The sequence below is a fragment of the Zonotrichia albicollis genome, chromosome 13 (assembly GCF_047830755.1).
Source record: "Zonotrichia albicollis isolate bZonAlb1 chromosome 13, bZonAlb1.hap1, whole genome shotgun sequence".
In the NCBI taxonomy this organism is placed as follows: domain Eukaryota; kingdom Metazoa; phylum Chordata; class Aves; order Passeriformes; family Passerellidae; genus Zonotrichia; species Zonotrichia albicollis.
In genome coordinates, this window is record NC_133831.1 from 8,464,059 (window position 1) to 8,490,675 (window position 26,617).

At 49.4% G+C, this 26,617-nt stretch overlaps 3 protein-coding genes across 6 annotated transcripts in view; all 3 read right to left on the reverse strand.

Moving 5' to 3' along the window:
* NUP93 (nucleoporin 93) overlaps positions 1 to 15,474 on the reverse strand; it is a 78,447-nt gene extending 62,973 nt beyond the window's left edge. Inside the window, exons 1-3 of one of the 4 annotated variants that reach the window (XM_074550979.1) lie at positions 15,350 to 15,474; positions 9,311 to 9,524; positions 8,218 to 8,335 (exon numbers count right to left, since the gene is read on the reverse strand). In XM_074550979.1, the coding sequence (XP_074407080.1) occupies positions 8,218 to 8,335; positions 9,311 to 9,489 (297 nt within the window). In that variant the 5' untranslated portion in view covers positions 9,490 to 9,524; positions 15,350 to 15,474. Of the gene's footprint in view, positions 1 to 8,217; positions 8,336 to 9,310; positions 9,525 to 10,847; positions 10,943 to 14,908; positions 15,038 to 15,344 lie in introns of those variants that run through there. The other 3 variants (XM_074550980.1, XM_074550982.1, XM_074550981.1) reach the window with 3 other exon arrangements.
* Positions 15,475 to 19,708: 4,234 nt separating this feature from the next.
* LOC141730776 (metallothionein-2) lies at positions 19,709 to 21,032 on the reverse strand. Its single transcript, XM_074550989.1, has 3 exons — positions 20,627 to 21,032; positions 20,470 to 20,535; positions 19,709 to 19,952 (listed from the first exon to the last, which is right to left on the reverse strand). Exons 1-3 carry the CDS (start codon positions 20,655 to 20,657, stop codon positions 19,858 to 19,860), a joined length of 192 nt encoding a protein of 63 aa, XP_074407090.1. The 5' UTR covers positions 20,658 to 21,032; the 3' UTR covers positions 19,709 to 19,857.
* A 3,514-nt stretch (positions 21,033 to 24,546) lies between these two features.
* Positions 24,547 to 25,994, reverse strand: LOC102074113 (metallothionein-1). The gene is made up of 3 exons (XM_005490773.2): positions 25,799 to 25,994; positions 25,393 to 25,458; positions 24,547 to 24,814 (listed from the first exon to the last, which is right to left on the reverse strand). The coding sequence occupies exons 1-3, from the start codon at positions 25,827 to 25,829 to the stop codon at positions 24,720 to 24,722; spliced, it is 192 nt and encodes a 63-aa protein (XP_005490830.1). The 5' UTR covers positions 25,830 to 25,994; the 3' UTR covers positions 24,547 to 24,719.
* Positions 25,995 to 26,617: the final 623 nt, after the last annotated feature.

Sequence of the window (26,617 nt, forward strand, 5' to 3'; positions counted from 1 at the left end):
TCCAAATTATGGTATTATACTGCTACTATACAAAATGCTGTTCGTATATTAGAAATCTTTTTTATCATCTTGTTACTACTATACAAAATGCTGTTCATATATTAGAAATCTTTTTTATCATCTTGTTAATTTTTGACAACTTTTTTTTTTTTCCTTAAATATAACATAAATGAACCAGGTTTGCTTCTGTGTATAATCAGTTCCACTTTGAAATTCCAGCACAGCCTTGCAAATCTTTCATTTCAGAGCTATAATAAAGGTACTGGAAAACTCCAGATCCTCTCCTATAAGGTCTATGCATAATTTGTAATGATTTTTAAAAAGTTACTAAACAGGAGTTATGCTTCGCAAAGCTACATTTGAGCCTCAAATAAATAAATCAAACCATTTCTTTAATCCAAGTGAGTGCTCTATCACATGATATGAGGAGGGGGCAAATTGCCAGGGTGCATCTCAGCATTGCTTCTTCTCACCAATCTGTATAAATGCAGAGATGAAACCATTCTACTAAATTCTTCCTGCACCATGAAAATCCCAATTCCAACAGTTCATTTGCACATGCTGAGCACACAGAGCCCAGGTCAGCAGCCAATCCAAGCCCTCAGTGAGCACTAAATTAATGGGACAGCATGACACTAAGAGGTACCACAGTGGCAGAAATGCCATTCCCTGCTCAGATGCAGCACAGATCCTGGAAGCCATTAATGATCCCACAGTACTTCCTGCAACAGTAACACTGCTACAGGCACCTGGTGGGGAAATTCTGGCTCAGATCCTCACACCCAGGCTTGCTCCTGAGCTCCAGCTATGAAAGGATCCAGCACTGCTACCAAGAGAAGTGCAGATGTCTACACTCAGCACAGGAGAGGCTGCATTTTGGATAGGTGATGTCCAAACTGTCTTTATATGCTGTATTTGCTCCTTCACAGGAATACAAGTTAACATTCAATTAGAAATTGGAACTATTTTCAAACAAGGGCAGAGCTACATGGCAAAAGAAGAAAAGCAGGGGAAGGGGAATGAAGTCAAGCATTATGACTCAAAATCTGGTACGTTTAAAGATGTTTGAAGTATCTGTTACAAAAACATTTAATAAAAGTTCACAGTTGTCCCAATTTGAGATGCATACAACGTATCTGGATTAAACAGACAGGAAATGTGAAATGTGCCAGGACACAGCAGAATTTAAATAGATCAATAAATACAGCAACTAGAAGCAGTTCCCAATTTTTCCATCTCATGACCTTGCATTAGCATAAAGTTCTGAAATATCTTTCTTACCCTCTTATTTACCCACAATGAAAGAGAAAGGCAAATCATTTATCTTCTCTCCCTGTTCCCAACCCCTTAAGGTTAGAAATCCATAATCAGAACCATGATGAACTGGAAGATCACCACATAACTACTCCAATTAGCATGCAAGCAAGCAAATCAACAAAATTTAAATAATTCACTATCAGAATATTTATTGAATGACTGCAATTTGGCCAACTAATTTAACATCCGAGTATTCTACATTAAAGGCACCATGGTTTGGGTTTTTTGGGGATGTGCATATTTGTTTTTAGGTTAGTAAGGCCTGGGTCATTTAAAACTGCACTAAACCATGCCACTAAAGCAGTAATGAAAACTAGAGAACACTCCTGCTTAGATATAGATTACAAACATGAGGGAGAAAGTGACAAGTGAAAAAAAAAAAAAAAGTCCAATGTTTTGGGCTTTTTTTTTCTCCTTTTGTCTTTTTCCTGTAGTGTTATTCACTCACCTACCTAATGCCAAAAAGAAGAGGGTGTTTTGGTTTTGTTGGGTTTTATTCCTTTTAACTTAAAACCAAAACAGACCCCAAAACCCCATGCTGGCTATAAAATAGAGAAGCCTGAACTCTTAAATCCCACTCACACCCCAACCTACTCTCAGCTTGGTACTTCCCAGGGCATCCTTCAAGCAGCACAGGGAGGCTCTGGCCAGCCTGGTCCTGCAGAGGGGCCCTGGGAGGGGGCAGCCAGGCCACTGATCACAGCCAGGCCTGGGAGCTGCCCCAGCCATGGCAGCCAGAGCACAGGCAGCTGCAGCTCATGTCAAACTGTTACACATTGCTTAGAAGGAGGAGACATCAAACACAGCAGAAGAGATGAGCTGAGGAAGTTTCTGTAATTTATATTTCCAAGGTCCACATCCCTTGGCTCCATTTGCTGCATGTCAAAATACTCATTCATTCCCTACCACTGCTTTCTTCAATTGTGTGCAAACTGCCTCTGGCCACATTTAATTACCAGGATATTTATATTCTTGATTTACACACCTAAATGTGTAAGGCTAAAATCCTGAATGCAATCAGTGAGACAACCTAGGCAAAGAAGACAGCAGGGTTTGATACCAGCATGCACTAGTGAAGGGAGGACTAAAAATTACTTCCAAGAACCTTTGAAGAGAGGCATTTTTAGAGCCAAACATTTGTACAGTTTTTGAAGAATTCCCAACTATGATCAGAAATAGTATTTTTCACTTGGACTACAGCAATGCAAAGAAACCAACAGCTAAGGACCAACCCTAGAAAAGCCAAGGTCAAAGGTTGTCCTCTTGCATTCACCACCGTGGCTCTGCAATGGTTAAAAGCCCACACAGCTGTGCTGGCATCATTGATTAGGGAGAACAAGGAAGCACAGGAAAATGAAGCCACCTTAATTTCAAGCTCCATTAGAACTGAAGGACTTGGGGGCGGGGGGAGAAATCAATGTCTGGCAAATGAGAAAGGACAAAATCTGCAAAAGGAAAAATGCATTTTCAAGCTAAGCTAATGCAAACAATGGATGCTGAACAGCACTTGAGGTTGGCCCTTTAAGGTTGTGTCAGCATTTCCATTTATAAACTCTGATTTTAGTTACACTCTAGTAGCTTACCACAGGCTCTGGTATTATTCTAGCAGATACCACAAAGTATATCACAAATGGTAATAAAATAGCAATAAGAGCTCAATTGTTGAATAATGCACCCTTGCAGTACCTGATGTCAGAGTAAAAATTTTTAAATTACAAGTCATACACATACATACACACAAACAGAACATACAGGGCTGGGGAGAGCATCCTTGGGACCCAGATTCTATCAAAACTAAAGCAGAAGTTCAGGCTACCTTTGATACAAAACCTATTTACAGTACTTTGAAAAGCTTCAAAATACCCCAGATACTTAACTTCAGCCTGTCTCTCGTGCCACTCAGAGATTTCAGTCTAACCCTCTGGCCTCATTTAGATAAAAGCTCTTATTTCTGTATCTGGGCCTCCAGAGAGCTGCTCAGTCAATACTCTGAATATCCACACCCAGAAATCAAGACCAAACCTAGTATGCAACCTTTCATTTCAGCTGTGCCTAGGCCAGAAGCCAAGGGGAAACTTGTACAAATGAGATAATTCAACAAAATTTTCCTTCAGTGTAATGGAGCCAGGCCTTCACCTCAAACTTTCTAAGCAGATAAGCAATGCATGCAAGGAGAGCTTTGTCTCCTTCTAGCATTCATTTCACAAATCTGCACAGAGCTGGACTCAGCCAGAAAAATGAGAGCAAAACCATTTTTTCAAATTACCACCATGATTCTGGGCTTTTATTTTTCAGAACAAGCATAGAGGGGTCCAAATCTAGTATTGAGCCCAGTGACAGGTTCAAAATAAAAAGCCCATAGTAAAGCATGACATACACTGTAACAGTCAAATGATCTCAGCAGGAATAAATCAGGCCCTGATCTAGCAACTAACTCCTACCTGGTACCCCAAAAATCAGTTTGAAAGAGCAGCACTGAATCTGTCTCTGACCTCCACACAAGAACCAAACAGCTCAAGTGCAGGGGCCAGGTCCCACCTCACACCTTGCAACAGCACAGCCTCCCCCCAGCTTTGGAATGATTCCTCCTCTGGCTGTCGTTACTGCAGCCTGAGAGGATCTGCTGTGACTGCTCATTAGAAAAGGACATCAGAGTTTGCATCTTTGGAAGAGTGAGGAAATACCTTTTCTGAACAGAACGACAATGGTGTGTTTATATTCCCATTACCCCCACCTTTGGGGTACAGATTTGCATGATCCAGCCTGACCTTAGATTTTTAAAATCCAAAAAGAAACAAACAAAAAGACCCAAACACATAAATACATGCTAAATATGAGATCAACAAGCACTTAACTAATACATACAGTTTTGAAAAGATTTTGCCAAAAAAAGGGCATTTTGACAATTTAGAAAAATCTTGATCTTTATAAACTCCTGATATAAGAACTATTATAAAACGGATTTAATACAAGAAGGGCTTGTTGTTCTGCATGCAACTGAATAACATAAACTTCAAAATGAGAGAGGAAAAATACAAATTCTTATAATTTAATGGCAAGCCTAGAATCTTTTACATAATCTTCCCGGCCTACTGCTCTAGTGGGAGACATTTCCTGGACTCACAACCCTTTTATGTGCAAGCAATCTACATTTTACAACTGATAAATAATTCAGATAATTAATTGAGCTGCAATTTGGTGCACTTTTTAGTCAGCATTATAGAGTACCATTTAAAGAAGCTCTGTACAGAAAGTCCCTCCTGCTTGTTAACCCAAGCTGAGACTTCTATTAAGGTGAATTCCTAGATTCTCTTAGCACTTTCTGAATGCCTTGCACCAGCAGCCTGGGACTTCATGCCCTAGGATGCTCCCCTCTGATTTTTCTTGCTGTTTTGCTCTCTCCATAAGAAATAGGGTATTTCCTGGCATTCTCCTTCTGCAGTGCTGACTGCCATCATTTGAGAGATTAGATTCTAGCACATCTCTCTGTGCTGGCCTCCCACAGGCTGCTAGAACAGACTGCAATGGAAGAAGGAACAGAGACAATAAATAAATGCTTTAGGTAAGAGTGCAGGGAAAGCTCAAGCAAACTGCCAGAGAAATCTCTAGATGCAAAGGAGTGACGTGGGAACACATGGCAGGAAGTCTAAAGAGTATTTTCAGGCTGTAAGAACTTTGCTAGAATTTAGAAGTCAGCAGAATCATAACATTCATACAATAAAGACTGAATTATATTTGTAGCTGTCACACAACTGCAACAGTCAGCAAAGGCTGTGCATCAGGTCTGTGCCCAAATGCACCACCCTCTCCTGTGCAGGGGGCCCAGAGCTGCACCAACACAGCCCCACCACCTCCTCAAAGGGAACAGAGCACAGACCTCCAGCCTCACGTGTTCACCCCAAAATGTCTCTTTGGCAAATGATGCTGTAAAGTATTTATGAATTGATACATGCTCAAACTGAAGATTAAGGGACAGATATGAGTAACCACACAGATAAGAATAATTTAGTGTTAAAGAATCTACAAATGACAAGTTTCAGATGGGATTTCAGGCTAAATAAACTTACTGCAAATTAGACAAGGTTGTTAGTCTGTGTTGAGCATCAGGAAAAGACAGGTGTGAGGAAGGACAGTTAAGCATACAACAATAAAGATAAAGTGTGGACCAAGTTCATTATGAATACGTGAAGAAGTTTTTGCTGGTTAAAAAGAGTAATGATAATGCCAGAAGGCACAGGCTGAGGGTGTGATGCAGAACAGAACAGGCCTTCCCAATCCACAGAATTAAAGGCTACCAGTACACCTTGTAAACACTGAATAACAGCAGAGGAACAGTAAATCCTGTAAAGAAACAAAGCAGACCCCTCCCTTATATCACTGCCTCCCAGATACAATGGGAACAGCTCATGGAGCAAGGGTTCTACACAGTGCACAGGGATGGCTTCATCTGTCCCAAAACAAACACAACACATCTGAAGACTTAAGAAGCTACCTAGGAACAAGGAAAAGAAACCCCAACAACCATCAGGAGGTATAAGAAAAAGTAACGTAGAAAAAGAAACTTTTGTAGCACATCTTCATCTAAAGCATCAAATAATTTTAAGACCCTCTTGATTAACAGAGGTAATTAGAGAGCAGTGTCGAACCCAAAGGGCCTCTTACATAACTAACAAAAATTTAATAAAAACTATTCTAAAAGAGTTGATGACTGCATACCAGAAACTACAGATAGGTACAGAGACTTGTCCATATTCTAAGCAAGTAACTTTCAGGTGCAGACCACAGCCAGACAGCTTGAGATGTGACTGCAAATATCCTGAGCAGAGGATGTTCTGCAAGACATAAAATCCTTGCACCTATTAACTTCAAAGACAAGCAAGGACAAAACTTTGAAAGCTGACACTCAGCTCATGTGCCTCCAAGATGATCTGGAGTCCCTTGCCATCCTTCCCCTTGCAAATCACTTTTAGCTAATTGACTATGAATGTTTTCTGCACATGGCCTGCAAAAACGAAATGTAAGACACAAAGCACACAAGTATTGGGCCTCAGAGATGAGTTGCTGAAGTGATCAGTGATTAAATCACTAGTGTTAATCATGATTCAACACAGCAAACATGGAACTTTGATTTAAATGATTGATTTTAATCCTGTTTCTCATTTGTACTTTTTAGCTATTTTCCTGAAGAAAGCACTGAATTGCATTGGCTGATTTGGCCATCTAAACACAATGATTTGCAATTAATCACTGGTTTTGTGTTAAATTTGGAGCTTTTCCTGAACAGGAAGATACATTCAAATATTGACAAGGGCAACTAAAATCGGTACTAGAGAGAAGAAAACATACCAAGATCACTACCAGAATATACCAGAATCACCATTTCAAATAAAGTCTTGAGATCTGGTATAATTAGGAAAGAACATCAGCTTCATATTTTAGTTAGGTAACCAGCAATAATATAAAATATGATTATTATGCAGTCATATCAATTTTCTCATGTGCCACAAATCTCAGCTCCAAAGAGTCAAGCACTCTACTGCTTCTGGGCTTGACAATCTACAATAAAATTCTTCTTACAACAGCAAGGAAAAACTGTAGAAATCAAAGAATTAACAGCAGTAGTAAAAAAAAAAAAAAAAAAAAAAAAAAAAAAGAAAAACAAAAAAAGAGGCAAGAGCTGTTGAAAAAAATCTAGACAGAATGAGGTCAAGAAAGACATGTACCAAGTTCAACATCCCCAATTAGAAAGACAACAACATCAGAAACTGGGGCAAAGGGATAAAACAAGAAAAGACAGAAAGTGAACAATGCCAGTGGTTTAGAGCTCTCACTCTGTGATCAGGCAACATTTAAAGTCTCAAGAGAGTACTAATCTTGAGGGAAAGAGAGGCCTTAGAAAACCGGGGTTAAATAAGTCTGCCTGAAGACAGGAGACCACTGGGCTCCTAACACTGGCATGAGATTTAACTAAGGGTCCTGCACCCAAAATGGGTGGCACCAAATGCAAAACTAAAACATACATTAAATAAAATGGGGTAATTTCACCTGCCTCACTTCCCCTCCTGAAGTGCAGTAGTTTAGCATAATACTTCTGTAAATAAAGAAAAAGAGTTGTAAGCTCTAGCCCTCAGAAGTGAACCATCTGCCAGAAAGGAGAGAAAATATCAGCTTCAAAATGATTAACCAGTAATTCAGACTGTTACCTTCAATGCAACCCATAATACCAATTCCACTACCAGCTCTTAACTGAATAATGAATATTGCAGGTTTCATCATTAAGATATTCTACAAGGGCAGGCAATGATCAGAAAGCAAAACTGGATGGGTCATGATAATTTCTAAGACACCCAGAGAAAATTTACAGGAAACTTTACATGATAAAATCATCTGGTAAAGCATCTGAACCACAGCAAATTTAGTGTATCACCAAGACAAGGTTATGGCATCTGTGATACAGTGAAAGAAAAAAAGCTATACTCACCTCTTCTGATTGTTAACTCAAATGCCCCCTATTCCAACACCTCAAAAGTAGTTCCACATGTTTTCCAATCAGACATAAAAAAGGTTTCAAAACTATGAGAAAGTATCCCTGCACAATTTAGGCTTGCAAGGCCAACAGAGACAGGTCCACAAAGGGAGTATGTACCTCGTTCTTCTTGACTTCAGCAAGAATTAGTAACTTAAAATACTTCTGTTATCTTGGTACTTAATGCTGCTTCTCACGGCTAACTCAAACATCTTTCAGCATTCAAAGCAGCAGCTCCCCTCTACATTTCCTGTAGCCAGTGAATTAAACAGAGAGCAAGATGATCTCCACAGAAGCCTCAGAACAGCTCTGCACGACAAAACAGGAACAGCAGTGCAAGGGCAGTGTAATTCACATGTCAGAAATTTCCCTACCTGGATGTCAGTGTCCTTCACAGGTTCAAGAGGCTCAAAGGTAGTGGCTGCACTTAGACTCTCAAGTCTCTGAGAAATGTGGGATATATCAAGCCCTCTAGACCCAAGAAGAACTGATCTGTAAGGAAGAAATTGTACAGATATGAAATTAGCATTGAACAGACAGAACTCTAAGCCCAGACTCATTGCCAATATTTAGGTCAGCTTGCCACGTACAGAGAGCACTCCCAGACATGTCACAAGAACTGCACAGAACCAAACTTTGAACAGCCCTATGTGTCTATGTAAACACCTCAGCTCTGCTGGAGTCTTTCTGCTGTTCCACTGCAGTGCTGCAGAGCTGCCAAGCCCTTCCAAACAGAAAAAAATGTACACCGTGCTGGTAAACATCTACAGCAACAGCCAGAACAACGTACTGCAACTTTTGGCTTTAGCATCCAAAATCAACAACAGCAGCTCCTCAGATAAACCCTTCAACTATCCTGTTGTTTTTTGGAAGCAGGAGAAAGGTTGGAAGAAAAAAAACAGAACACAAGCTTTACAGTCATTCTGTTGTTCTCTTATGACAGGGCTTCCATGCCGCTGTCTCCTTATCACAAAAGTTTCATACCTGCTTGGTGTTTCTCATGGGCAGCTCCTCAGAGCACTGACTCTTTCTTCTTCACAAAGCAGCCAACTGACTCCAGCTCCCTTCTCACCCAGCCACCCCACTCTTTTATAGCACTTATCTTCTCATTGGATACAGCTGGGGCCTGTTAAAGTCAGGCCTGTTCCTAATCTTTGATAATTGGCCCAGCTGTAACTCCTTAGGGGTGAGATTACTTTCTACACTATCTTTATTTCCTTATATTCTATTTCTCCCAGCAGGACTCCCCCCACGTTGAACACCAGGCCCATAAGAGTCCCCAGCACTCCGTACTCACGCCCTGACATCGGCGGTCTCCTGCGAGGTGCGGGTCAGGGTCAGGCCTGTTCCTAAGTCTTTGCTAACTGGCCCAGCTGCAGCTCCTTAGGGGTAAGATTACCTTCTATACTATATTTATTTTCTCCCAGCAGGACTTCCCCCACATTGGACACCAGGCCCCGTACTCACGCCTTGACGTCGGCGGTCTCCTGCGAGGTGCGGGTCAGCGTGCGCGAGCGCAGCCGCTCCCCGGCCTGCTGGATCTCCTGCAGGTTCCGCTCCACGTGAGGCAGCTCTGAGATCCCCTCAGTCTCGGCTGCCAGCTGCTCTGCCTGCTGCAGCAGCTCCCCAAAGCCGTCCGTGTCCATCTCAGCTGCAGGTTTTGCTCGAGGCACACAGAAACCTTCAGGGAAAAAGAGAATTCTTGCTCAGCTATAAACAGTTTCTATGCCTGTGGGGTCACAGACAGACCAGCAAGAGCAGATCTTCTCCAACAGGATATACTGTCCATCCTCCCCACGCATTAAACATCAAGGAAATCTTTTCAAGTGGTCTCAGAGAGCTTTCCCTTGCACGACTACAGGCTATGGACCTGTCAGAAGTGGAATGCAGATGTCATATCTCAGTTCATATTTTCCCTTAAAACAAAGGAGGGTGAAAGCAGAGAAGTCCCTGTGAAGAATTTGGTGTCAATTTAGCTATAAACTACTTGCATACATGTCACAGACGTGTTTTATGAAAAATCCTTTCCTTAGGATTTTTTCCTCCTGAGAAGCTGAGAGACCTCAGGAACAAAATGTAAACAATGGTTATCTGCTGCTGGGGAATGCAACAGGTGCATCTGTGATTGGGCTCAAAGAATTGTTTCTAATTAATGGCCAATCACAGTCAGCTGGCTCAGACTCTGTCTGAGCCACAAGCCTTTGTTATTCATTCCTTCTTATTCTATTCTTAGCTAGCCTTCTGATGAAGTACTTTCTTCTATTTTTTTTTGTCTAGTTTTAATATAATATATATAATAAAATAATAAATCAAGCCTTCTGAAACATGGGAGTCAGATCCTCATCTCTCCCCTCATCCTCAGACCCCTGTGAACACTGTCACACATACACAGGTGGACAGACTGCCTGGAGCACTGGACTCTGTGATCCTTATGGGTCCCTTCCCATTCTATGATTCTATACTCATATATTATGAAGAAAGATGCACACATGTGCAAGCATAGGAATATATGTGGGCTAAAAACACACATAAACATGAAGTTAAATTAGCAGCAAAACAGTTGAGCTATAGATGCACACAGACAGCCATCACTAGCTGGCTGTTAAAATGTGTTGCTCCATATGTCATTAACCCCCAGCCAAAGGAAATAAGTTCATGTTCTTCCAGTTTAGAAGAGCTGTGTCTAAATTCAATGTCTGCAGGAAGTTTTACCAGTGTGAGAATTTCTTGCATTGACTCAGTGACAGAATAATTAAAGAAGTTAGAGCACAAGGCAAGGGCTGTAACAGAAGATGCATTAAATGCATCATGCAGTTCCAAATTCAGAATGGAGCCTGTTATTTTTACAGAAAGGACAAAAGCATTCATGCTTGGGTCACTATGGAAAAGGACATGTAGTTGCAATGGTGTTCACATTAACAAAATATGAAACCCAAAACCTCAGTTTCACACACCAAATCATGGTTTGCAGCTAAACCAGCTACAAGCAATGAACATCAGGCACCTCTGTAAAGCCACCGAAGACCACAGACATCTGTGGTGCTGAATGGTGCCACAGAGATGGAAATCTTCAGTACAGTCCCTCTCTCATAGCTTTTGCACTCAAACCCAGAGGGCCTGGGATGAAATAAGAGAAACCAGATGTCAAGCATTAACTCCCACTGTTTATCATTTACTCAAAAGTAAAATCAGTGAAGATTATCTGGTTCAAGGAAGCCCCCTAAGAAGAAAACAGGGATTTTTACAAATCAACAATAGCCTGCAATTCAAGTATTTCTTTGTACTCCTCAATCACACCAAAGCAATTTCACAGTAGAATTTGAACATTCCTCAGGGTCTGGGTTTCACCACCATTCCCAAATACTACTACCAGCAGCAGTAGCAGCACTTTCCTCTGTCTGGACAAATGATTTAAAAGCACTGCATGATGATTCATTCAGACATATGCAGTTTGAGAGAGAAATCCTCCTGCCTGGGCGCCAGGACAAACCCTAACAGCAGCATCCAGGAATGGAGAATTTCACAAGCACTCCCCACACACTTCAGGAGAGCAGGGGGAGGGAACGATTGTGTTTGCAATGAGCTGTTAATCAGGTGAGATAGCAGAGAGCAGATCTGTTTGAAAGATGAGCGAGCCACCGAGATGGAGTGAACAGGGAGGAGCAGGGTGGGAATCAGCAGTTTCATGCCCTGCAATGCAGTACAGAACATCTTCCCAGCGTTTACTTGCAGTAACTCAGATGCAGCCCTGCCAGGAACAGCCTCTGTTGGCAGACACTGACCAGAACAGCCACACTCCTGCAACTCAGAGACTGCTGAGATCCTCCAGGAGCACTGACTGTGAGAACAACACAGACAGCAGCTGGATTTGATCCCATCTGGTTCACTTCCTCTTTTCATTACCAAGATAAAAAGCTGGCAGTGTAAGAAGCACCAACTTCTCAGACTGCTGGAACCAAAAGCACAAAAAATCAGTGCTACAGAACTGCAGCCAAACCTGCACTTTTAACCTGCACACACCCTGTTAATACCATGTAATGTCTGTCACATAAGTTGTGTAGGACAATTGCAATAACTCTGTGAGACTGAACCCAATTCAGCAAATAGGGAATAAACTGATTATTTTGGAGCAAGTTCAAGTACCTGTGATTATAACCAAGATGAAGCAACATCTCAAAACTCAGAGAGTCAACACTAAACAGCTTTTTCTAAGTGACAGAATTCAAACATTTAGACTGAATATTCATATATTCCTAACAGCACAAACAACTTTGTCTCCACCCTGGCAGAATTTACTGCATTCAAGAGTCTGCAGTCTGACTCTTCATGCTGCTGTGCAAGATGGAAACTGCTTCCACAGCAACCAGTGATGGCAGATTTTCATGTCTGCCTGGGGAAGGAGCAACAACCAACACCTCAGAGAAAGAAAATACTTCAGAAATTGTATTCACTTCAGTGAGACCAGACTGACCTTGGGCTAAAAGCCAGGACTGAAAAAGCTCTTCTGTAAAACAACTTTGATGACTTATCAATAGAAGTTGCTGCATTAGACCACAATTCCATTAAACCCCAGTTTAATTTCCCCAACATTTAAAACCACACATAAGCACTATATATTGTACAAACTGACTAAGTTTGAGCCACAAAGAAAACAGAGGAGATGACAGGTTTCTTAAGTCTATTCAGACTGATTATAGTTGATTATTTCTTACCTGAAAACCACTAAAAACTCCTCAAGAGCAATACAATGCTCTCTTAGATAGAAAGCTGTAGCTATTCTACCCCAAATATGGCCATGATGAACATTTTACTGTACTTGATTCAGAAATACACCAAGCTGAAATACTCCAATGCATGTGCAAGTACCTGCTGGACTTCACACATTGACACATTGGGTTTGTGTCAACTAACCAATTAACTTTGAGAAACAGTAAAAAATTAAGTTTTTCCAGTGCTCTGGGAAAAAGAAAGGAAGAAGATGTCACAGGAGAAGGAAAGCCTCACCCACTACATTCAGAGTAGCTGATGAAGCAAGGATTCCACAAGTTACAGAAAGATTCTTCAAAAGAGGGAAGAAAAAGGAAGAAATCCAGTGTTGGCTTCTCAAAGAGGCTCCCACCTCAAAGTGCTCAAGAGACCCAGTCTGATGAGTCAGGATCAGCTTCTTGTGGAAAGAAAACACAAGAGCACACGCAGTAAGAGCAAGCCAGCAATGCTCTACTTCCTACAGCCAAGATCTGAGTAAAAAGTGCTTTTTTGACAGGCTCCAAGCCTGGGCTGCTAGAGAGAGCTTCTGTCTGCTAAGCTAAACATGAATAAGTAAAAGGTCCATTTTGCAGGCCTGGGGAATTCTGTCTGAGCAGCAGCAATAATACCCAGCTCCCACATGGCACATGGCACAAGCAGACATCCAGACATTTCAGAGAACAAGGCAGCAATGCAATCTCTGTGTTACAGACAGGGGAAGTGATTGAGAAACACAGAGATGATCATCAAAGAGCAGGTGGACAACTGTACAACCCAAATATCTGCTGCACACTTTCAGCACACCATCCCCTTGTCCCTAAAACACAATAATGTTTATCAGACCTAACAGGGAAAGCTTCACACCCTAACTACACTAAACCCAGATAAAATCACAACAGGCCACCTTAAAAATACCTAAAAGCTTCAGGCTATATTTGGTACCCCAGCTGGTACAACAGCCTGTTCCTCCTGCAACAAAAGGCAGATGCAGGAAAATCCTGAATAGACAAAAACCTTTGAAACAATACCATTGTTTCTTCTAGTACTGATCCATTAATGCTCCTCTGCCTCCTATAAAAAGGCTTTCAGTCCTGCATATTTTCTTCTTAATCTCATTTGTAGGTAGATAGGCAAAAGTCCAATCTTCTTATGGTCCCAGAGAGCCCTTACAGTAGGTATGGTGAACAAAAATAGTTTTTTTCAAAGTTTTAAAGGCAGTAACATTGGGTTACCTGCACTGAAAGAAAGGACAAGGAAGGGCACACAACACTTCTCTACACTGTTCATTATTTAAAGTGGACCTGAGGCATTTGAAGTGATTTCTACCAAAACACACTAGCACACATTTGTGAACACTTCCTTTTATCTGCCATAAATTCCTCATAACGGTCCCAAATCCCCACTGCTCTGAATTAACTGACTCAGCTGGCAGTTTTGCCATATTACCACGTTCCCTCTTTTCCAAACCCTTAGCCTTTATTTTAAGCAGTCAACTCAGAAGGGAAATAATTTCACAGGGTGGCAAACTGACCCTCATTAGATAGAGCATTTGGTTCAGTATTTTAAGTTCCTTGCATGAAAACTCATATCCTGCCCCCTCACTGAATTTCCTGTCATAGGTGCACCATAGAAACTTTATGGAATTTAGATGACAGAATCACGTACATTCTTCCAAGCAATTTTAAGCTTTTTCTATTTGTAAGTTTTCCCAAGGAGTAGGAAAACTTTTGAAGACACAACATAAGTGAAATAGCACCAAAGCAAATAAGAACTGGTGTTCCTGTCTCACTATCATCTCAGCTCTCCATGCCATTACTGCTATCCCCAGACCAGCATGACCAAATTGCAGAAGAGAAGCAGCCCTTCTTTGCACCCAGACTTTAATTCCAGCTCTTCCACTCACTATTCATAAATTCTTCCAGTATCTGAAGGGGTGCTACAGCAAAATCAGAGAGGGGGTCTTTTAAAAGAACTGTAGTGATAAGATAAGGAATAATAGATAAACACTGAAAGAGAGGAAATTTAGGAAGACATCCTTTACTGTGACGGTGGTGAGACACTGGCACACGCTGCCCTGGGAGGCTGTGACTGTCCCATCCCTGACACTGTTCCTCATGCCAGGTTGGATAACGCCTTGAGCAACCTGGTCTAGCAGAAGACATCCCTGCCCAAGGTAGCAGGGGTGAAACTAGATAAGCTTTGAAGTCCCTTCCAACCCCTAAACATTCTAGGAATTCCTAGGAACACACCAGCAAACCCATGGTGGGGAAGAACAACCCCCACGCACAGAACTCCAGACACCAAGGCACACACACATACACAAACGCTTTCTCCGGAAGCCTTCCCAGACAAGCAGCTGCTGCTTCCTGAAGCAGCACCAACACTGCACTTTGCTTAAACACCAAACTCCCCTCGTACAGCGGGGCTCGGCGCTGCCGCCAGCACACAAACCCGCCGGGCAGAGCAGAGCAGCCTCTCCTGGCGCCCGCTCACCGGCCCCGCCGCCTCAGCGCGGGTTATTGACAGCGGCAGCTTCGGGCAGCCCCGGCAGGGCCCACGAGGCGGCCCGGAGCGCTCCCGGCCAGCCTCCCGCCGCAGCGGCCTGCACGGGCCACAGAGGAAGCCATGGGCGGGGGACAGATGCCGGGAGCTCCGGATGCGGGGGGAAGCAGGCAGCGAGCACCGGAGGCGGGGGAGAAGCGGGGAAAGAGGCGGAGGGACGCGGAACCCCGGCCCGCCCGCACGGCGCCCTCACCTCACCTGCGCTCCGCGCCGCCCGCCGCGCCCGCCGTGCCCGCGCCGCGCGCCCCCATTGGCTGCCCTCTCGCCCTTTCCCGCGCTCCCATTGGCCGAGCGCCCCCGCGTCCCGGCTTCCCGCGCTTCTATTGGCCCAGCCGCCGCGCTCCGCAGCGTGCCGGTTCCCGCCCCCTCGCGAGAACAACTTTATTGAGGGGCTCGGAGGAGGGGGGGCGGCGCGAAGTGGGGGGGGGGGGTGGGTGGCTCCCTCTCTCCGGAGGCCACGGGTTCGAGGCTGCGTCCCGCCTGCTCGCGCCGAAATCAGCGAAATAAGAGATATACAGACGGAAATAATGTGCATGGGGTTGTTCCTCTCTATTCCTCCTCTCCCTTCTTAGTAAGCGCTGACTCTTGCTGGCAAACCCCGTCTGTGAGTTGATTCCGTGGGAGGTAAAATGCGGATAACGAATTCATGCCCATTCGCCTCCTATGGCCAAATACACAACAAACTCAGCCAGCAGGTACTCGCACCATCACCTGTACAATGCTGTCCTGGGGGTCTATAGGGATTCTCTGTGCTTGGTGCCGTTTAGGCACACACATGATGGCCCTAAAACAGATATTGCCAGTGACAAAGGATTTGTTGGGCAAAATCTGGGAACGGGGAATTTCATGGACCCACAAGGTGACAGCCTGCCTGTGTAAGAGATGATGCCTGGACCTTCCTACTGTTCCGAAACATCACCCATCAAATCTTCAAAGCTGAACAGATTTTCGCATTAATACAGTCTCTATTTCCAAATTTTCCCTTGTAAAAAGCAGTTCCCAGACCAGAGGCAGCGCTGGCACCAACTGTAGCCGCTCCTCCTAATTGACAAGTGTGTGCCGGGGGTCAGGGTACATTCCTGCCTGTCACTTCAGTTTGAGGGGAGCACTTGTCTCCGGCAGGATGAAGACATTCTTTACAGTGAGGGTGGTGAGACACTGGCACACATTGCTCTGGGAGGCTGTGACTGTCCCATCCCTGCCACTGTTCATCATGCCAGGTTGGATAATGCAACCATGGTGGAATGGATGCCCTGGTAGGCAAGATGCTTTGGTGGGACGTTTGTCCGGGTGTGATGGGTGCCCTGATGGGATGGGTGCCCTGGTAGGGCGGCCGTGCTACCCCAGCTCTCGCTGAGCCCTTCCAGGCTCCCGGCACATCTTTCCAGAGCGGGGAGAGTCCTGGTGCGCCCGGGGACCGGCGCTGGTGCCCTCCGGGGCGGGATGGGGGGGACCAGCCCTCCTGAGGGGCCGGGACCGGGAAAGGGCAGAGCCAGGCAGGGACCGAGGGCGGCGGGGACAGGCGGGGACAGGCAGGGAGCGGGGCCGGGCGGGCGGCGGCGCTGCGGGCAGGCAGGTGGCAGCAGATCCCCGTGCAAGCGCTCGGCGGCACCGGGAGCGGAGCCGCCTGGCAGAGCCACTCCTTGGGCAGGACCCGGGTCCTCTGCACGGGGACAAGGGGTGCTGTCCCCTCTGTGGGTGCCCATCCCTCTACACTGAGCGCACAGGGCGCCTGTTCCCTTGCCCAGGATGTGCAGGTTGCTGTCCCCTCTACCCTCCATCCTGGGTGCCCATGCCACGAGCACAGCATCCCATCTCTGTGCCAGGGGTTTTAGACTGGATGTTAGGCAAAATACATCCCTGAAAGTGTTGTCAAGCACTGGAACAGGCTGCCCAGGAAAGCAGGGGAGTCACCACCCCTGGAGTGGTTTAAGAAATATGTACATGTGTCCTCTGGTTTAGGGGTGGGCTTGGCAGCGCTGGGGTATAGCTGAACTCATGACCTTAGAGGGGTTTTCCAACCTTTCCAGCAATTCTGTGACTCTATACTTTCCCCCGGCACTGGGTACGTTTTCCCTCTGCCCCAGGTGCACGGCCCCTGAGGGCAAGGTGCTATTTCCCCTGTGCACACGTGCCTGTCACCTCTGCACCAGGTGTGCTTGCTCTGCGCTGGGTGCACATCCCCTCTGCACACAGCGCCTGTCCCCTCGGCACAGAGCGATGTCCCCTCTGCACACAGCGCCTGTCCCCTCGGCACAGAGCGATGTCCCCTGTGCACACAGTGCATCCCTCCTCTGCACAGGGCACACATCCTTTCTGCACGAGCACGTGTCCCTCCCGCACATGGTGTGTGTCAGCGCCACGCAGGGTCACGGACATCCACCACCCTCCGGGGATTCACACACAGCCACAAAAAGCAGAACCTAATGCAGCCCCATGGCAGCTGCAGGGCTGCTGGTCTGGGAGTGCACCCAGGACCCCTTGAATGTCATGGAGGGATCGTGGTCACCTCAAATCACCTCGGCAAACTGAGCTGGGCTTTTCTTGGCGGGGCTGGATAATGCACATCAGTGTTTTGGATCAAGCAAAGGCTCCCCTCACCCTCCCACTATACAGAGCTGTCCACAGGCAGAGAGCACTTCCTGCTTCATCGAAAAGTACCTTTTCTTTAAAAAAGAAAATACTCTTGAGGGGACCAGAAAGCCCCTGCACAACTCCCTGAGAACAGCTATAGGCTAGGTCAGACACTGGATACATCCCTGACCAGCTCATTCCGCTGCTCCTGTGGCTTTCCTTGCCCCAGATCCCTCCTGGGAGGCAGGAAAGGGCACCAGGGCTGAGGGTCTCTGCCAGACGGGCACGGGCAGAAGCAGGAGCAGGCAGGGCGCTGTGTGTGGCAGGCAGCAGCAGGGTGCAGGAGTGTGTGCCCACATCCCACCCTGGCACGCTGCTGGGAGCGGTTGATGCCTGGGGCGCTTCCTGCCAGGGGAAGCCCCATCCGAGCCCGGCGTTGTTTGTGGTGCAGGATGCGGGCTCTGGCCCCGGGGACTCTGTCTGCAGCCCTTCCGCTGCCGTGGCTGGGGTCGCAGCTCTGTTTCATATGGCTCCAGCAGCAGAGTCATGCCAGGCTTCTTTCCCAGCAAAGCATCTTCCCATGGGATTGTTTTCAGATGTATTTAGGGCAGGGCAGACCCTTAAAACCCATTTCCAGCCCTACACCTCTGTTGCAACAAACAGCGCTGGGAGGCCGCTTAGGCAAAGACACACTGATGCAATAAGGCAGCACATTTAAAAGGCAAATGGGTGCTGAGCTAGGTGTTGCTTTTCTTGCTGGCAAAGCTGGGTGCTGAGCAGTCTGGGCACCCCCTGGAGAGCCATGCGCTGAACCCGGGCAGACTTTGGGGAAAGGGTGAGCCTAGATCATCCTGGATGCCTGAAACACCCCTGGGAACTGGTATTGCCATGCTCCCAGTGTGCACACTACACCTTGTGCCACCCAGCCTAACAGAAAGGACTGCATGGGTACCCCAAGTGACTAGGTTTGCTGGGTTTTAAATTTATCTTGTCCCTGGTGCCTTGTCAGCAAGGTTTGCAGGAGATTTTCCTGCCAGGCAGAGCTGTCCCATTGCCCAAAGAGCCATAAAAGGGGTGAGGGCAGCATGGCTGGGAACTTACATCTGTGGTGGGGCACACCCAACAGACGTGCATGGGCAGGCAGGTGCATAAAAAGTGACTCTTCCACTTGGCAGAAACTTTCGGAAGTAAAACACATCCCATGCATCTTCCCACAGCTCTCCCTCCCCCCATCCCAGCAGCCACCCCAAATCCAGACAGCCAAGCCCTGCATTCATGGCTATGGTTACCTGCCCTCCTGCACCTGGAGGTCTTTGCAGCTTTAAGCAAGGTGCTTCCCAAAAACGAGCTGGAAAAAAGTGTTTGGAGGTATTGCCCACAGCAGGAGCCAGGCACTGTAGCTGCAGGTATTTGGCATGGGGAGGCTGCAGGGAAAGTGTCCCTTTGGGGATGGATCTGCTCTGCAATGGATTGGGGTTTGCAAAGCATGAGCTCTTGAGGAAGGGAAGTTTGTCCCCACTAGAATTTGTCCAAGTGCTCTCCAGCAGCAGCTCAGGGCAGGCATCTTGCCAACACATATCACCCTCCCACCCACCTCGCTTGTTCCCCCATGATCTTTCACCCAAAGGAAGCCCCTAACATGGTGCAGAGGCACCTGCCGTGAAGCCAAGGAAAGGCTGGAGGGGACTAGAGCCCCTCGTTCCATTGTTTGCCCACACCTCTGGGTGTGTCACCCATCACCCATCCTCCCTGGGAGACCAACACCTTAAAGATGCCCACACCAACCCCACATGTAGGATGAGGTCCATCCCGTGCCCTGTGAAGCTCCTTTTCTCCCTCAAGGAAGGCGCAGAGCCCACTTAGGGAAGGACATGGGATGTTTATGAGCAGCCCTCTCCCACCCCACAGCACAATTCCCACACAGGTGTCCCAAGTGGCAAAAATGCTCAGCCTCCAACCCATCCCCACAGCAGCACTCATACCTCCAGAAAAACTCCTTTATTTCCATCCAGTTTCACCACTGGTACAGAAAATACAAAAGAAGAAAAACAAAACAAAAAAAATAGGCTTTTGTGTGCCCCCCACCCCCCGTCCCCGAAGCGTGCCGACTATTTACAGGCAGACCGAGCGGCTCAGTGGCAGCAGCTGCACTTGCTGCTCGTCGGCTCCTTGCACACGCAGCCCTTGGCGCAGTTGCTGCAGCTCGCGGGGCAGCAGGAGCAACAACCTGGGGGGGACACAAGAGTTAGGAGGTAGGCGGAAGGGACTGGGGTTCTGTGAGGCAGAGGGACCCGATGGAGAGTGGGAAACATCTCCATGAGCTGGGCTGATGATCCCAATGGGCTGGAGTTCTCCATGAGGATCCTACAGGGTGGGCGCAGCCTCCCAGAGGGGAGGGTGCATGTGCATTGCAATGGGCCAGGGGAAGAGGGAAGGATCTCATAAGGGTTGTACAGGGCAAGAGAGGGAGAGATGGGCTCTCCATACAGAGTTTGACACGGGAAGAGCGGTTGTCTACAGGGTAAGAGTTGGGAAGTTCCTATTGGGTCCGACAGAGCAACAAAGAGCTCCCTTGTGGAACAGGAAAGTGTCTGTGGATCCCACAGGGCAAGGAGGGGTTCCCCTATGGAGCAGCGAGGTGTCCAGGGAGTCCCACAGTAAAGAAGTTTCACTATGGAGCAGAGAGGTGCCCAAGGATGTCCCAAAACCAAGGCCGGGTCCCCCTCCCTGAGCCCCGCACTCACTCTTGCGGCAGCTCCGGCAGCGGCAGTTCTTGCACTTGCAGGACCCTGCGCAGGAGCAGGAGTCACCTGGAGAGCGAGGGAAGGAGAGCGGGCTCAGCCGGGAGTCGGGCAGCCGGGAGCCAGGCGGGAGGCGGCCGGGACACGACGGGGCACTTACCGGCGGCACACGTGCAGTCCTGGGGGTCCATGGCTCGGCTCGGCTCGGTTTAGCTCAGTCTAGCTCGGCTCGATTCGGCTCGGTCCGGCGGGGATTGCAGCGGTGCAGAGTAGCGCCGGCCGCCCGCTATTTATGGGGCAGGACGCGGGGCGGTGCTGGCGCTGCGCACGGTGCAGCGGGGCCGCCGGCACCGGGGCCGTGCTCACCGGGGGCGGTGCCGTGCCGTGCCGTGCTCAGCCCGGGGCCGTGCTCACCCCGGGGCCGGGCCATGCCGTGCTCACCCCGGGGCTATGCTCGCCCTCGGGCCGTGCTCACAGGGGGCGGTGCCGTGCCGTGCCGTGCTCAGCCCGGGGCCGTGCTCACCCCGGGGCCGGGCCATGCCGTGCTCACCCCGGGGCTATGCTCGCCCTCGGGCCGTGCTCACAGGGGGCGGTGCCGTGCTGTGCCGTGCTCACCCCGGGGCCGTGCTCACCCCGGGGCTGTGCCCGCCCTCGGGCCGTGCTCACCGGGGGCGGTGCCTTGCCGTGCCGTGCTCACTCGTGGGCAGTGCGCACCCGAGGGCCGTGCTGACCGGGGTCAGTGCCCTACCCCCGGGCCGTGCTCACCCGGGGCCGTGCTGTGCTCACCACGGAGCCGTGCCGTGCCGTGCCGTGCTTACCCAGGTCACGGACCTGCCCCTCACCCCCGCTCCCAGCCCGGTATGGGGAGGTCGGGGTGTCCCACCCGCACCCCCCGTCCCCGCCAGAGTGCTGCGCTCCACGGCACCGAGACGCTGGAATGCGCGGGGTGTGGGAGTGACAGCAGTGGCACGGCACTGCCACCGCGTCCTGCACGCCTGGGACAGTGCCATGGGGCACCCTGAGGATGAGACTGTTTCAGCACCCCACTGGGAGTGGGATGGCCCTGGGCAGCCCCCGTGGGGCTGGAGTGCTCAGATGGCCTCCCAGGACGGGTGAATCACAGAACACCCTGAGCTGGAAGAGACCCAGAAGGATCATCCCATGCAGCTCCTGAACCTGCACAGGATAACTCCAAAAATCATGCCACGTCCTTGAGTGTGTTGTCCAAAAACTTCCTAAGCCTGGCTTGGGGAGCCTGTTCCAGGGCCCGACTACTTTCTGGGTAAAGAATATTTTCCTAATACCCAATCTAATCCTCCCTTGACAGAGTTTCATGCACTTCCCTCGGGTGAGCATGGGGATGCAGTGTGCCAGTTTGGCATTGCCAGCTAGGAACTGCTGGGAATCACTTTCTCATAAACTTTCTGAATTTTCCACCTCATCACAGGGTTTATTTGCCAACGGGCTTCCACCACCTCACACATGCCCATGGCCAGTTCAACATCCAGCATGGCAAACAGTGGCTGGGCCAGGGCCAGGCTGTCCCTACGCCTGCACCCCCTGCTCTCGGTGGTGTCACAGATGGGGCAAGCCTGTGTTCAGAGCTGGTGCTGTAGCTGGGTCCATCCCCTTGGAGCCCGGGCCGGCGGGCTCTAGGACCAGGAGAGGCTCAGTGACCCGGGTGGCTGTGCCAGGAACGGCTCGTGCTTGTTTGCAAGAGCACAGAGTAGTTTTTTTCCTGGCACTGTTTGCCAGCAGCAGTGAGGCGAAGCCAGCAGGCATTGCACACGCCACTGGCTGAGCGGGAAGGAGGAGAGGTGCAATAACCGAGCACGTGTGGTGTCACTGCACACAAACACGGGTTGGGAATTAACTTCCCTCTCTCCCGGCCAGCCCCAGGGCAGCGCTCCGGGAATGTGCTGCACCCGCGGGCCCCCCTCCAGCAGGTCGGGCTCTGCTGCACCCGTGCTTGAGGAAAAGGGAGCCTGACCTGCCAAAATGGGATCGTGCACCCCTGCACGGGGCCGTCCCAAAGGTGAGGGGTGACTGTGCAGGGCCAAAGCTGCAGGGAAAGCAGGGGAATTCCCAGATTGCCAGGAATCCTGTGTATCATACATGGAGGGGCTGTGCTGAATCCTGGGACATGTTGTCCTGGCTCCACGTCACTGTGAGCGGGAAAAGGCAGCACAGCATCCCCATAGAACTGTAGGTGAAGCTGTGATGGGAAAAGAGCCTGGAAAATTCCTGATTTCCCAATCTGAGCATTTCCACTAAATAGTGAGGTCATCCCACAAGCAGAACAGGGAGGAATGAACGAGTACTCCCTGAGCCACAGGCTTGCTGAAAGGCTGTGCCAGACATCAATGGGGAGAGGAGAGCTCAGAGGGGTCTGCTGTATTATGGCTGGTATTCCAATTTCCCAGGGCACAGAGTAGTTAAACATAAGCCTGTTCCCATGTGAGAGGAGTGCCATGGCCAACTCTATTTTATAGCAATCATAAAGTGAGCAGCAGAGCTGCAACTGCCCAACACGGGTCTCAGGGCTCAGAGTGGGGATGCTGGAACCTCTATCTGCCCACCCTCCCTCTCTCCCCACCACTTCCCCTGGAGGCAGGGGACAGCATCCGACAGCTGCTCTCCATCATACTGCCATGGGGCACAGGGGTGGGCACAGCACAGAGCCATGGGGCAGGACCACAGCAAACCCACAGGCGCCAGCAAAGCCAGACTGATTCTGTGAGCTTTGCTGCTTAAACCAGATATTTGGTGATAAATCCCATTAACAACCTCTCCTTCACTCTTGTTGTGAGCTCACCAGTGATGTTTCTGTATGGTTGGCAGTTACATTTCTCTGGGTTGGAAGGAATAAAGATAACCCTGCTCTTTGCAGCGCACTGTTTAGTGTGATTGCTCCATGCCTACCACGTCCTGCCCTGCCTAAATTCAGCTGACACAGGGGTGGCCTTTGCACCTGCCAGAAGTGTGGGGTGATGGTGACATGTCAGGGGATGCCCTGAGGGAGGAGCCCTCCTGGAGCAAAGGGATATCCCCCTAGGGATTGGCACCCTGAGCAGCCCCTGGGCAGGGGTGCTGTGCTGTAGGCTGTGCCAAATCCCTGGCTGAGTCCTGATGGTGACTGGGTGGGTCAGGAAAGGTTTTTAACCTAAAAAAGTGACCATGAACATCTGCATTTGAGGAGTGTGGGGACAGACAGAGCCTGTCATGTTCCTGGGAAGCATCAGGGTGGCACAGGGCACCGGGGGTGCAGTGTTCTGGCAGCAGCATGGCTGTGCTCGGGCAGAGTGAGCATCACACCCTGATATGGGCATTGCAGGCAACACATCCCATTGTTGGTTTGCACCCTGGCATAGGCACCCCATCCCATTGTGGGCATTCCACCCCAGGCATTGCACCTCATCACATCCCATCACTGAAATCCTGGAATGGGCATTGCAAACCACAATGGGCATCACACTCTGGTTTGGGCATCACATCCCATCACACGCACTAAACCCTATTGCAGGCAGTGCACCCTTTTGTGGGGATCACACCCCATTGTGTGCACTGGACCCCACAGTGGAGAACCAGGTCACCTGAGCACCAGGTGACCAGGAGCACCCAGGAGCACCCAGACAGACTGGCAGAGGTGGCAGGGGGATAAGCAATGTGGTTCTACCAGCCAGTTCAACTAAACTGCCAGGAGGAAAACTAAACCTGTTTCTCTGCCACCCCACCTGCCGTGGAAATATTCCCCCTGGAAATGGGCAGGGCTGGGGTGCTTATTACAGTGAAAGCTTGTAATAACGAGCTGCTCATTAGCCCCGAGGATCTCTGGTTGGAGGAGACAGCATGGGATTTTCCCCTGGGCAACAAGAGGGCGGTGGGGAGCGGAAAATTCCCTTATTGTGTAGGGAAAGTGTTAAAACAAGAGTCAGAACTACTGGTAGGGAGAGCAGAGCCAAGAGCAGAAGACAGGAGCAAAAACAAGTCGCAGGCTGTTTGCCATGACCTCCCACACACGCTGTCCTCCCGCTCCCCAGGGAAACTGCCGCACCCAACACAAGTGCCAAGTTCCTCGTGCACCTTTATATACATATCACTTTATTTAGGTAGCTTATTACATGTCAAAGTGACAAACACTAAAGAAATCTGAACACATATATAAAAAAAAGACAACCAACATACACAATAAGGTTATTCTTCTTTGGCCCCCCCAGATGTGCATCACCCCCAGATGTGCAGCCAGGGGTCCCCTATTTGCAGCAGCTGCACTTGGCAGAGGGGGGCCCCTTGCAGACGCAGCCCTGTGCACACTTGGCACATCCAGCTGGGCAGCAGGAGCAGCAGCCTGTGGGAGACACAAAAAAAAAAAAAAATTAAGGACATTCTCAGGAGGTCAGGCTGGGGATTGGGAGGTCTCAGTGTTTTGGAGACCTCCCATGTATTCATGTTGTTCCCTTTTAGCAGCATGCCTGCTCCTGGCAGTGTCTCCAGGGTGTTTGTGCAGGCAGGGCTGGCACTGAGAGGCAGGGGCAGAGTGTGGTACTCCCGGGGGCTCACCAGGATTGCCCCAGTCCCTCTCTTTGAAACCCTCGTGGCACACAGCTCTGCTGTGGGTGACAGCACCAGGAGCACCCAGAAGAAATCCCAGAGCCGGTTTCCTCCCCAGCATCCCCTTGTGCTGAGCCTGAGGTGCTATTGAGGGAATAGCTCAGGTTTAGGTGGTAGTGAGTGATTGTATTGCCTGGAGAGGGAGTGGGATTCACACTTGTGCCCTCCTTTGGGGGCACAAAAACCTTATGTGAGGAATAAACTCACCACTGGCAATGCTAAGACTAATTTGATTCAGTGCATACACGGATGTGTAGTGAAAACCCCTCGAGTGTTTCTGCTCCCCACCCCGGGGGCTTCAGGGATCCCTCTTACCTTTTTTGCACGATGTACATTTGCAGTTTTTGCATTTACAGTTGTCCCCGCAGGTGCAGGTGCCACCTAAAACAGGGAGAAAAAGAGAAAAAGAGGTTGAGAAGAGGTGGTGGGAGGAGATACCAACAACCCAGAGATCCGCGGGGAGCAGCACTGCCTGCCCTCCGAGCATCCTCTGATGCTTCAGCCTCGCTCAGAGGGGAGGTCACGGCATTCCCAGCCGCTTTCCAGCGAGATGCTCCCAGTGTGACACCGCAGTGCTGGGAAGGGACTTCAGCTGCGGGCCCAGCCCGTACGAGAGCAAACACGGGAATGGCGGGGGAGGCCGGCGGGCGGGAGTGCCGGTGCTCCCGCCGGGATGCTGCGGCTCCTGCTGCCCCCGGGATGGAAGGAAGCGCTGCCTTACCTGTGGCACAAGGGCAATCCTGGGAGTCCATGTCTGGTGGGCTGGGTTCCGGCTGTCAGACGCGTCGGGCGGCAGGAGGAAGCTTTGGCAGGACTCGCAGCCGCCTCCTATTTATCCTTGGGCAGCCGAGAGCGAGTGCAAAACCTCCGCCCCTGCAGCGTGCGCACGGCTCAGCCCGGCGCTGCCCCGGGCGCTGCTGATTCACGGCCGGGCGGCGCAGCGTGACCCGGGGCTCCCGGCAGAGCCAGGGACGGGGGGACTACCCCCCTGTGCTGGGGCGTTGGAAGGGGTGCAGAGAACGGCCACAGCTCATCGCACAGGTGGCACGTGTCTCAGGAGTGCTGCTGCACTCCATGGGGATGAGGGTCTGCGCGCAGGGAGCCCCCACAGTCCAGCCATTGATTGATTGATTGACTGATACCAAAATCAAACTACCAATCTGATTTGGGGGATACATTAATCCAGGAAGTGCCACCACTGCTAGGAAATCTCAGTCCCCTCCTCTCAGAGCTGGCACGGTGGGGTGATGGGGAGCTGGCACCATGAGGTGACAGGGATTCAGTCCCTGCTTGAGACCCTGTCCTCTGGTTCCTACACCCTCCCTGCAAGCAGGAGCAGCAACAAGCTGGACTGGCCTGGCCAGAGCCTGCCGTGCCCTCCCAGTGCCCCAGGACAGTGGCACCCACGTCCTCTTGGCGCCATGCATGGCACCTCAGGGCCCTGTCTCCTTCCCAGCTGGGTGCTCCATCCCACTCTCCTGAATTAATTTCCGTGTGTCATTAACTGGGTGTGCAGGGGAGGAGGGTGGCAGGCGAGATG